Source organism: Nicotiana tomentosiformis, chromosome 2 (genome assembly GCF_000390325.3).
Source record: "Nicotiana tomentosiformis chromosome 2, ASM39032v3, whole genome shotgun sequence".
NCBI lineage: Eukaryota > Viridiplantae > Streptophyta > Magnoliopsida > Solanales > Solanaceae > Nicotiana > Nicotiana tomentosiformis.
The window spans coordinates 48,745,442-48,757,618 of record NC_090813.1 but is presented as its reverse complement, the minus strand read 5'-3'; the positions used below and the strand labels follow the sequence as shown (position 1 = coordinate 48,757,618).

The 12,177-nt window shown below is 38.5% G+C and overlaps 1 protein-coding gene and 1 non-coding gene across 2 annotated transcripts; one reads left to right on the top strand and one right to left on the bottom strand.

Moving 5' to 3' along the window:
- Window positions 1-11,140: 11,140 nt before the first annotated feature.
- On the bottom strand, window positions 11,141-11,795 carry LOC108946704 (uncharacterized). Its single transcript, XM_070193252.1, is given in 3 exon segments — window positions 11,141-11,288; window positions 11,290-11,321; window positions 11,726-11,795. Coding segments are annotated over 3 exon segments (189 nt in total). The 3' UTR covers window positions 11,141-11,201.
- On the top strand, window positions 11,149-11,300 carry LOC117279015 (U4 spliceosomal RNA). Its single transcript, XR_004509407.1, has one exon. It is a non-coding gene; the product is annotated as a U4 spliceosomal RNA (small nuclear RNA).
- Window positions 11,796-12,177: the final 382 nt, after the last annotated feature.

Sequence of the window (12,177 nt, the reverse complement as noted above, 5' to 3'; positions counted from 1 at the left end):
TTATTCATTATGTTTTTAAACTTAAAAGATATGGGAGTTTTATTGAGATTGTCGGCTTGCCTAGTATTGAGATAGGCGCCATCACGACATGTGAGATTTTCGGGTCATGATAAGTGAGCAAGGATACATGGAACACTGGATGAATACCTGATAGACTAGGTGGCAAAGTAAGTTCATAAGCCACCTCTCCAATTTTCTTAAGTATCTCAAAAGGCCCAATATACCGAGGGCTCAACTTGCCTTTCTTCCCGAACCTTAACACGCCCTTCATGGGTGAAATCTTGAGTAGATCCTTCTCCCCAACCATGTAAACGACATCACGAACCTTCATGTCGGCATAACTCTTCTGTCTAGACTGTGCCGTGCGAAGCCGTTCCTGAATCACTTTGACCTTCTCTAAAGCATCCTGAACCAAGTCAGTACCCAATAGCCTAGTCTCACTCGGCTCAAACCAACCCACCGGAGACCGGCACCGTCTCCTATACAAAGTCTCATACGGAGCCATCTGAATGCTTGACTGGTAACTATTATTATAAGCAAACTCCGCGAGTGGCAGAAATTGGTCTCAAGAACCCCCAAAATCGATGTCATAAGCGCACATCATATCCTCTAATATCTGAATAGTACGCTCGGACTGTCCGTCCTTCTGAGGGTGAAATGTTGTACTCAACTAAACATGTGTGCCCAATTCTCGCTGCACTGCTCTCTAAAACTGTGATGTAAATTGCGTGCCCCGGTCTGAAATGATGGACACTGGCACACCGTGTAGGCAAACAATCTCGTGAATATAAATCCCAGCCAACCGCTCCGAAGAATAATTAGTACCAACTAGAATAAAATGCGCAGATTTGGTCAACCGATCTACAATCACCCAAACATCATCAAACTTCCTCAAGGTTCGTGGAAGCCCAACTACGAAATCCATGATAATACGGTCCCATTTCCACTCCGGAATTTCAAGTCTCTGAAACAATCCTCCCGGCCTCTGATGTTCATACTTCACCTGTTGACAATTTAAACACTGAGTACAAACCCAATTATATCTTTCTTCATTCGCCTCCACCAATAGTGCTGCCTCAAATCCTGACACATCTTCGCGGCACCTGGATGAATAGAGTACCGCGAACTGTGAGCTTCCTGGAGAATCAACTCACGTAAACCATCTACATTGGGCACACATAGCCTGCTATGTATCCGTAATACACCGTCATCTCCAATAGTAACTTCCTTGGCATCATCGTGATGAACCGTGTCCTTAAGGATAAGCAGATGTGGATCATTATACTGGCGCTCTCTGATGCGATCATATAAAGAAGACCGAGAAACCATACAAGCCAAAACTCGATTCGGCTCGAAAACATCCAATCTAACAAACTGGTTGGCCAAGGCCTGAACATCTAAGGCTAAAGGACCCTCCGTTACCGGTAAGTATGCTAAGCTGCCCAGACTTTCCGCCTTACGACTCAAGGCATCGACCACTACATTGGCCTTTCCGAGATGATAGAGAATGGTGATATCATAATCCTTAAGCAACTCTAACCACCTCCGCTACCGCAAATTAAGATCTTTCTGTTTGAACAGATGTTGTAGACTACGATGATCGGTATATACCTCACACTGGACACTGTACAAGTAATGCCGCCAAATTTTCAAAGCATGAACAATAGCAGCTAACTCAAGGTCGTGGACCAGATAATTCTTCTCATGTACCTTTAATTGTCTGGATGCATAGGCAATCACCCTACCGTCTTGCATAAGCACTGCGCCGAGACCAATATGCGACGCGTCACAATACACAGTATAAAACTCTGAACCTGTAGGCAACACCAATACTGGAGCTGTAGTCAAAGCTGTCTTGAGCTTCTGAAAGCTCTCTTCACACTCATTCGACCGCCTGAACGGAGCACCTTTCTAGGTCAATTTAGTCATAGGCGATGCAATAGACGAGAATCCCTCCACAAAGCGACGATAATAACCGGCCAAGCCGAGAAAACTCCGAATCTCAGTAACTGAAGATGGCCCGGGCCAACTCTGAACTTCCTCTATTTTCTTCGGATCCACTTTAATCCTTCACTGGACACTATATGTCCCAAGAATGCCACTGAATTAAGCCAGAACTCACACTTAGAGAATTTGGCATAAAGTCTCTCATCTCTCAGCCTCTGTAATACAATACCCAAGTGTTGTGCATGCTCCTCCTGGCTACGTGAGTACACCAGAATATCATCAATAAATACCACTACAAATAAATCAAGATATGGCTGGAATACACTATTCATCAAATGCATAAATGCTGCTGGGGCATTGGTTAGCCCAAAAGACATCACAAGAAATTCATATTGGCCATAACGAGTTCTGAATTTCGTCTTTAGAATATCCGAATCCCGAATTTTTAACTGGTGATACCCAGATCTCAAATCAATTTTGGAGAACACCCTCGCTCCCTGAAGTTGGTCAAATAAGTCATCAATACACGTCAAGGGATATTTATTCTTGATTGTAACGTTGTTCAACTGCCTATAATCGATGCATATACGCATAGTACCATATTTCCTTTTCACAAACAGAACTGGTGTACTACAAGGTGACACACTAGGCCTAATAAACCCCTTTTCAAGGAGTTACTGAAGTTGCTCTTTCAATTCTTTTAACTCAACTAGTGCCATACGATACAGAGGAATAGAAATGGGTTGAGTGCCCTGCACCAAGTCAATACCAAAATCAATATCCCTGTCGGGTAGCATACCCGGCAGGTCTGCAGAAAATATATCCGAAAAATCTCGCACGACCGGTACTGAATCAATAATAGGAGTATCTATATCAATATCTCTCACAAAGGCCAAATATGACAAATACCCCTTTCCAACCATATGTTGGGCTTTCAAATAAGAAATTACTCTGCTTGGAACAAAATCTAGAGAACCTCTCCATTCAACCTTTGGCAACCCCGGCATCGTCAACGTCACGATTTTCGCGTGATACTCCAGAATAGCATGACATGGGGACAACCAATCCATACCAGTATCACATCGAAATCAATCATACCGAGTAATAAGAGATCAACTCTAGTCTCCAGTTCCCCAATAGTTACCACACACGATCGATACACACGGTCCACAGTAATAATATCGCCCACCGGTGTAGACACACAAACAGGTAAAAATAAGGACTCACGGGGCATATCCAGATAATGAGCAAAATACGATAATACATATGAATAAATGGAACCAGGGTCAAATAATATAGAAGCCTCCCTGTGGCACACTGAAACAATACCTGTGATCACTGCATCTGAAGCAACAACATCTGGCCTGGCAGGAAAAGCATAGAATCGGGCCTGACTGCCACCTGACCGGCCTTCCCCTCTTGTGAGACCCCTAGCTGCCTGACCCCCTCCCCGAGCTGGGTGAGCAGGTTTAATAGAGTCCTGCAGATCGGTACGGAGACGTCTGTACTTATCTTCGAGAGTCTGTAGAACCCTTAGGAAAATTTCACTTTCTTGTATTCTATCGTGCGAAATTGTTGATTCCGGAAACTAAATTTCTGTTATTCTATTCTCTCACAAATGGTGAGAACACGTACTACCGGATCGGACGGTCAGCAATCAGTGCCACCAGTTAGGGCCGCGAGAGGCCGGGGTCGTGGTAGAGGCCGGTGCTGAGGTTGAGGTGTAGCTCGTACCACAGTTGGACCAGCACCTGTAGTACCACCAGTTGCTCCAGCTCAGGAGCAGATTCCAGATATAGCTGAGCCGATAGGACCAGCTCAGGCACCAGCTGTGCCCATTGAGATTCCAGGCCTTCAGTAGACTTTGGCCCAGATATTGACAGTTTGCACTGGTCTTGCTCAGGTGGTTTCGGCTCATGTCACACCGGCCACTTCTCAGGCCGAGGAGGTACTCATACCCCTGTTGCCCGTACTTCAGACCAGGTAGTGCAGGGACTTCATATACCGGGGGAAATACCAGCCCAGCCAGTTGTAGCTGCTTAGGCCCCGGTAGTTCCTGTTGTGGAAGACGATGAGCTGAGGAGACTTGAGAGATTTGAGAGGCTTAGACCTCCACCATTCAGCAGTACTGAGTTAGAGGATGCTCAGGGTTTTTTGGATAAGTGCCAACGGATGCTTCTGACAACGGGTATTCTAGAGACCAGTGGGGTCTCATTCACTACTTTTTAGTTTTCTGGGGCTTTTCAGATGGTGGGAGGCTTACGAGAGGTGTAGGCCGGTCGGCGCAACACCACTTACCTGGCAGTAGTTCTCCGATCTATTCCTGGAGAAGTTCGTGCCTCAGTCCCGCAGAGAGGAGCTGTGCAGGCAGTTCGAGTAACTTCGTCAGGGTGATATGTCTGTGACGCAGTATGAGATGAGATTTTCAGAGTTGGCCCGCCATGCTATCTCGTTGATTCCCACAGACAGGGAGAGGATCAGGAGGTTTATAGATGGCCTCACTTTTCAGCTGCAATTACTCATGACTAAAGAGAGAGTGTCTGGTGCTACTTTCGACGAGGTTGTCGACATTGCTCGTCAGATTGAGATGGTTCGTAGTCAGGAACGGGTTGAGAGAGAGGCTACGAGGCCTCGTGGTTCAGGTGATTTCAGCGGTGTTCCTTCAAGTGGTCAGTTTTATCGCGGTAGGGGTCATTCTGAGTGAAGGTACAGTGGAGAGGCCAGCCAGTCGGATAAGCTACTTGGGAGATTGAGCAGGAGATGCGGTACAAATATCCATACCTATTTGAGACTCCATGTATGATTCTAAACTCGTTCGAGGACGAACGTTTGTTTAAGATGGGGAGAATGTACGACCATGCCGGTCGTTTTTAGTATTATAACCCCGTTCCCTCATTTACTGCTCAATTTATGCTTTACAGTTGTTATATGACTTATCGGGTTAGTTGGTTCGGGTCCGGAAGGAATTCGGAGTGAAACGAGTCACTTAGTCTCATAATTAAAAATTTAAGTTAGAAAAATTGACCGGATGTAGACTTATGTGTAAACGACCTCACAATTGAATTTTGATGATTTCAATAGCTCCGTATAGTGATTTTGGACTTAGGAGCATGTCCGAAAAATTATTTAGAGGTCGGTAGAGGAATTAGGCTTGAAATGACGAAAGTTGAATTTTCGGGAAGTTTGACCAGGGGGTTGACTTTTTGATATCGGGGTCGGAATCCGATTCTAAAAATTGAATACCTCTATTATTTCATTTATGACTTGTGTACAAAGTTTGAGGCCAATCACATGTGATTTAATAGGTTTCGGCATCGTTTGTAAAAATTGGATGTTTCAAAGTTCATTAGGCTTGAATATATGTGGGATTCGTGTTTTTAGTGTTGTTGGATGTGATTTGAAGACTCGAATAAGTTCGTATGATGTTTTAGGACTTGTTGGTATATTTGGTTGAGATCCCGGGGGCCTCGGGTGAGTTTCAGATAGTTAACAGATCAATTTCGGACTTAAAACCACAGCTGGAATTTTTGCTTTTGGTATTTTCGCACCTGCGGAGGTTTGATCGCAGGTGCGAAGCCGCATGTGTGCACCAGTCATCGCAGAAGCGAGCTTTCCGCAAAAGCGGAGCTAGCCTCGCAAATGCGAGCCCGCAGAAGCGGTTCCAGTTAAGGCTTGGCAAAATCGGAGAAGCGGTTGAATTCTCGCATCTACGAGACCGCAGAAGTGGCTAAGTGAGTCGCAGGTGCGGAACCCCTGGACAATATACATTTCAAATGGGTTCCGAGTTTTGCCCTTTTTGGACCTTCAAATACGGATTTTGGGGCGATTTTGAGAGAGAATTTGAGGAAAACTTGAGGTAAGTCCCTTGTGATCGTTTCTACTCCATAATATTGAATTATCATCGAATAATCCGACTAGGTTACATATTTTTTAGGTGTAAATCGGGGGTTTGAACTTAGGGATTTGGAAATAAGATTTGATGATTTGGAGGTCGAGTTGATGTCGGATTTTGGTAAAATTAGTATGGTTAGACTCGTGATAGAATGGGCTTTCGTATTTTATAACTTTTGTCGGGTTCCGATACGTGGGCCCCACATACGATTTTTGAGCTAAATTTCGAATTTTTATGGAAAACTTGCATTTTCTTATGGAATTAATTTCAATAAATTTTATTGACTGAATCGAATTATTTATGACTAGATTCGAGGTGTTTGGAGGCCAATTCGCGAGGCAAAGGCTTAGCGGAATAAGAATTTCACTGTTTGAGGTAAGTAACAGTTATAAATCTGGTCTTGAGAGTATAAAACCCCGGATTTTGTGTCATGTGACTATTTTGGAGGTGACGCACATGCTAGGCGACAGGCGTATGGGCGTGCACCGAGGGAATTGTGACTTGGTCCATCCCGTGAAACTATAAAGTTGAATAACTTGTTGTTAGCTATATACTCTCTATGTGTTTAAGAAATTTGACGGTAAATCGTGTTAGAAATCATGCTTAGGCTATGTGATAGTATTGTTGGGACCCGCAGAGATCTCGCACTTATTGAATTATTTGCTAATTGCTGTCTTGAACTCAGTCATGATTTTACTTCTGTATCATACGTCAGTCTTTCTTGATTTTGTTGATACACTATGTTATCTTTGTTTGGGATGATCTTTGTTATTTTCGAGAACCGAGAGACTAGAGAGGTTGATGACCGATTAAGGCCGAGGGCCTGTCGGTGAGGTATGGATATTACAGCACGTGAGTTGTTCGTGCAGGATATTATAGCATGTGAGTTGTCCGTACAGCACGTGAATTGTCCGTGCAGATTATAACGCTTGAGCTATAGGAGCCCCTCCAGAGTCTGTACACCCCTAGTGAGTGCGGGTACCCATTGAGTGTGAGTGGTGAGGGCTGAGAGCCGAGTGGTTGAGTTGTTGTGACGAGTGGAGTGACTGTTGCCCTAAGAGGCCGTACTTGCTTTTCATTTACTATTTGTCATTGTTGTGAAATTATCTGAAAGATTTTATATTCGGATTACATGAACTTGAACTGTATAAATTGGTTTGACTTAAATTGCTGGATTTGAAAGCATGTTTACTCTCTGTTAAAATTAATGAAAATGAAATATAATTGTGTAGCTCATCACTATCTTCAGTTCCTTATTTATTATTGTTACTTACTGAGTTGGTTATACTCATACTACACTCTGCACTTCGTGTGCAGATCCAGGTATTCCCGGACGTAGCGAGTGTTGATTCTTTCACGCAATTGATTTTTTGGAGATTCTGAGGTAGCTGCCGTGTTTCCAGACCTTGCCTCTCCTTCCCTATCTTTTTATTTATTGCATTTGGTCTCAGACTATTATGGACCGTATTTTTTAGACTTGTATTCATATTAGATGCTCATGGACTTAGTGACACCGGATTTTGGGAGTGTTTATATATGTATTTGTGATTTTTCTTCCGCTGAATTTAATCATTATGTTTTTAAACTTAAGAGATATGAGAGTTTTATTGAGATTGTCGGCTTGCCTAGTATTGAGATAGGCGCCATCACGACGGGTGGAATTTTTGGGTCGTGACACCTTTTAATTTGACTTGGCATGCCTTGTCATTTTGACACGTGGCACGATCCTATTGGCTCTTCCGTTTAATTTGGCATGCCACGTCATTTGACACGTGAGACCAAACTGGACCTCTAGGAAGATGACATCTTGGACTTAATGAAGTGAGCTCATCATTTGTAGCCCAACTAAATGGGCTAGCACAATAAATTTGAACTTATTTATTTAACCCATACATAATGGAACTATATAATTAATTCAATTATATTAGCCCATAATATTTTATTTGGACTAGAATATCTTGAATTTAAAATAAGGTCTAAATTATTTTATGGATTTAAATCCAATAAATTTTGCATGCCTACAGAGCTACTCCCTCCGGTCCACTTAAATGTTTTGGCTCTTTTCACATATATTAAGGAATTCACCTTTTATCATAATTAATAATGAAATTGATCATATTAACCTTAATTTGCTCAGTGTAAATATAACAAACAACTCCTAGGCTTTTTACTCCAAGGGCAACTTTAGAAAGAAGACGTTAATTCCTTCTTGATATTTGAAAAAATCAAATATTTTGGGTCATAAAAAAAAAAAGCCAAAAAGTCACTTAAAATGGACTGGAGAGAGTGTTTTTTTAAAAGCCAATCCAAACACTATCTAAGTCTGGTTCAATTTATTTCGTAAATCGTTGGAATAAAATCCAGACGATTAACTAGGTTGAGTAATTATTTACATCTCCTAGTATGTATGCATATCTTTTCGAGTATGTTTATGATTTATTAATATTAACAAATGACAGTAACCCACATTATGCTAATCTTATAAATGACTGCAGGTCAATGCTCTAGTTGTTGGGTGATAGGCACACATCATACTTACAAGGAGACAAATATGGTGGCAGATAGGCTCGAGGTTTTAATTCTCATATTAGGGGTGTCAAACGGTCGGGTCGGGTTGAATATGGGAGGTCGAAAATGAATAATGTAAAAACAGATAAAGTATCTAACGCGACCCATATTTAATACGAATAAAAAATGGGTTAATCGATGGATAATATGGTTAATCATATTATCCATGACTTTTTGAATATGATCATTTTTGGGAGAATTTTTAGCCTCCCACGCTTGAGGAACCCCCAATTTGAGTATTTACAAATATAAAAGTTAAACCTATTAGTTATCTATTGGTTATCCATTTTCTAAGTGTATAATATGGTTCTTATCCATATTTGACCCGTTTTTAAAAAATTCATTGTCCAACCCATTTTTAGTAAATAATATAGATAGATAAATATTTATTTTATCCATTTTGCCACCACTAATCGCCACTACTAGTGTTATATGCATCGGGCCTTTGTAACCTTTGCTACTTAGTAGTAATATACTACTAACTACATAGTCTTTGATGACCAAAAAAAAATGACAACATTTGATTTCTATTATTGATGGCTTATATACATTTTCTTTTAAAAGGAGATAAGTTTATTACGTTTTGTTATTTTACATTTGTATTTTGTCAAATGCATTTTCACATACAATATGTTCGTTTCTTTCGGGGGCAGCTTAATACATCGAGGCCTAAAGCCAAACATTATTCAGAGGCCTTATATCTTTCTTATATTTAAGAATAATTTTTTTTATAAAGTTTATTTTCTTAACTTGTTTGAGATGCAAAGTGGTTAATAATTTTATTATAATTAATTTTTTCTAATATTTTTTTATCAATTGACAATACAATCAATCTATTTAGTCTTTTTGAAACATTGTTTAAAGAGCTCTATTTTGAGGTTGCATTAACTTTTTTCATCAATCTTTCTCTTTTTGTTAATTGTGTGATCAAGTAATCTCATTGATATTTTTTAGTTGACAAATTTAAATCCTAAAGAAATATATATAATATAAAAATAATATCTATATTAGGTAAAAATAACAAATGTCAAATTAAAAGAAAAAGACAATAGACAATGAAAATAATAAAGCATGATTCTAGAAGCTGAATTACTTGATATTAAAATAAAATTTCATTGCTCTAACGCTTAAAAACTTGAGAAAGAATAAAAAAATATGTGCAATTTAGTCTATTCAATGTTCTTTGTGCTAATTTTGAGAGAATAGGTAGATCAATATGAAAAAGAAAAGAATACACAAAGACAAAGTATAAATTTTAATATGAGGCTGGAGAAAAAATAAAAGTATATTGATGGTAAAATATAAATTACTAAATAATCACTTTTTACATAAAGATCTTATATTTTTTATTTTAAAACATTCATTATTTTTTTAAAAAAATTAATAATAAAGTTCATTTTTAAAAAAGGAGCCTCACTGATTTCGGGGCCTAAGGCCATGCCTTAGTGGCTTAGGCCTTGAGCCGGCCCTGAGTTTCTTTGTAGCATAAGTTCTTAACAGTGGCATATCTAATTATTATTATTATTATTATTTTTTTTGTGGAAAAATTTCATGTCATGTGTCCAAGTTTTATCGAGCTCGAGTTGATATCTTTGCCTATGTAACATAGAAAGAGATTTACTACAGTCAAATCTCTCTATAACATCATTGTATGCTCCAATATTTTTAGTTTTTTTATAGTGAATGTCTATTATACACCTATAACAACATTTGCTGTTTAAATATTTTTTGGTTATTATAGATAAAAATTATCAAAAAATAATAATTTTTTTCCTTTTGTAATATTTCATATTAAATTATAAGAAATTATTCAAATTTAAAATGTCAAAAGATATGCATATTTTATTAATTAAATATTAAAGACAACTAATACATTATTAATAAATTCATAACTAAATGTACAGAGATTTAAACTCTAGGACACACATTTTAAAGCAACTAGAAAAAAAATTCTTTCAAAATTGATAAAAGAACTCTTAAAAAGATATGTGCGAATCTTCAAATCTTAAACATTTTACAAGATGGAAACTTTATCCAATAATAAAAAAGATTGAATGTGCATGCAGATGTTCAAATATTGGACATTATGTATGATAAAACCTTTTGTGCATTGGACTAAAAATATACAAACCTATCTTTTAATCGAATTAAATGATATCTTTAATTATAAAAGTATGTACTAACATATTATTTTTTATTATAAATGGTGCATTATCGTATTACAAAATTTGATCAAATTAAAATCTTTAGGCTTATTATTGATAGTCTTAGAAATTCTATATGCCTGTTATAAATGAGTAATTTTATAAAGAGTGTAGTGCTAAAGGCGGATGTTATTGTTACAGGTAAAAAACAATCATAAAGAAGTAAAATATAACATATAAAATTGATTCCGAAAAAAATATGATTTTTATAGCGAAAGACTGTATATAAGGATGTATGACTTGTATTGCTAACTTTAGAGTTTCAGAAATAAATTCGGTTATTGGGATATAGTAATTGATTATCCTTTTTTTTTTTACTTCAGATTTACCATCAAGATAAAATAACTTACCGTTTAGTTTCAGCTTTGCATTACAAAAAGGATCATTTTACTGCAATAGTCATGAGTTACTAGACCTTTTCTATTAACTTTGGTACGCACAAGTCGGTTATTTTACTTCTTTCCCACATCGAAGATATGAAGATAACATTCCAGGAAAGAGGTGTATAAAAAGGGAAGGCATATGTAAGTAGAAGGCATCTTTGCGCTTGGGGCAATGACGCAGCTAGTGAGGTTCTAACCGAGGCGCGTCTATTGCTGGTTGAAAACTATTTCCAAACCCCCTCTTCGGCCTGGGTTCTGCCTTGGCCGTTGAGAATTTTTGAAAGGGCTTCCCTTCTGGGTAAAGCCCTACAATTCTCAGTCTTAATGCTTTTCTTTTTTAAGGCTAGACAAATAAATGAATCTCTTCTCGTTTAAGGCTGTTTGGCTCTTTATCTCTAGTTTCAGTTTTTATCTCTTCTCGTCTACGGAACATGTGGTATACATACAAAGAGAATGAAAGGAGTTAAAAAGTTTTACTGTTAGACAATTGTAATGTATATATTCTTTTGTGGTGAACATTAATAATTTGTCAAAATGAGCTAAGGAACTGGAAAATTAAGAGGAAATAAAATAATTGGTAAATCAGACGAGCGAAAGAGATGTCTTCATTCATAACTGATACTCCTATAATATAGGAAAGCCACGCGGATGAAAATAATACGACGTCGTCACTCCTCAGCTGGCTAACCAACTGTAGCAAGGGTGGGAAATAGAAATCAAACTAAGTGGACCCAACCATAGGGCAATATCAAGGACACCGATATCAGAAGAATAGCTAATGCTACCACTGCCAACCACCATTGTAGTAGGTACCCAAGTAACAGTAATCATTATAGCTATTCACTAACTTGCTTGAACAAGGACAGTTGAGAGTATTGGAAACAAGCACAAAGGTATTATCGTTTGTCAAGGGCATTGACTTTCAGTATCAACATCCTCTTCACTACACCATTTTTTTTGTGTCCCAACTAAACAAATTTACTCTTTGAAAGGTTCACTGGTAGGAACTAGAGAGCATAACAAAGAGAAATCTCGTGGCATATACAATTGCCTAGCTCTGTCCCTCTAGACATGTCTTGACAATTTCACTCGTTTGTAATGTAATACCAGAATGGAATTCACCTTTTATAGCTTGCCATTTAACAGTATTTTCTTCTTTGAGGATGTTTTCCTTCTCAAGAGT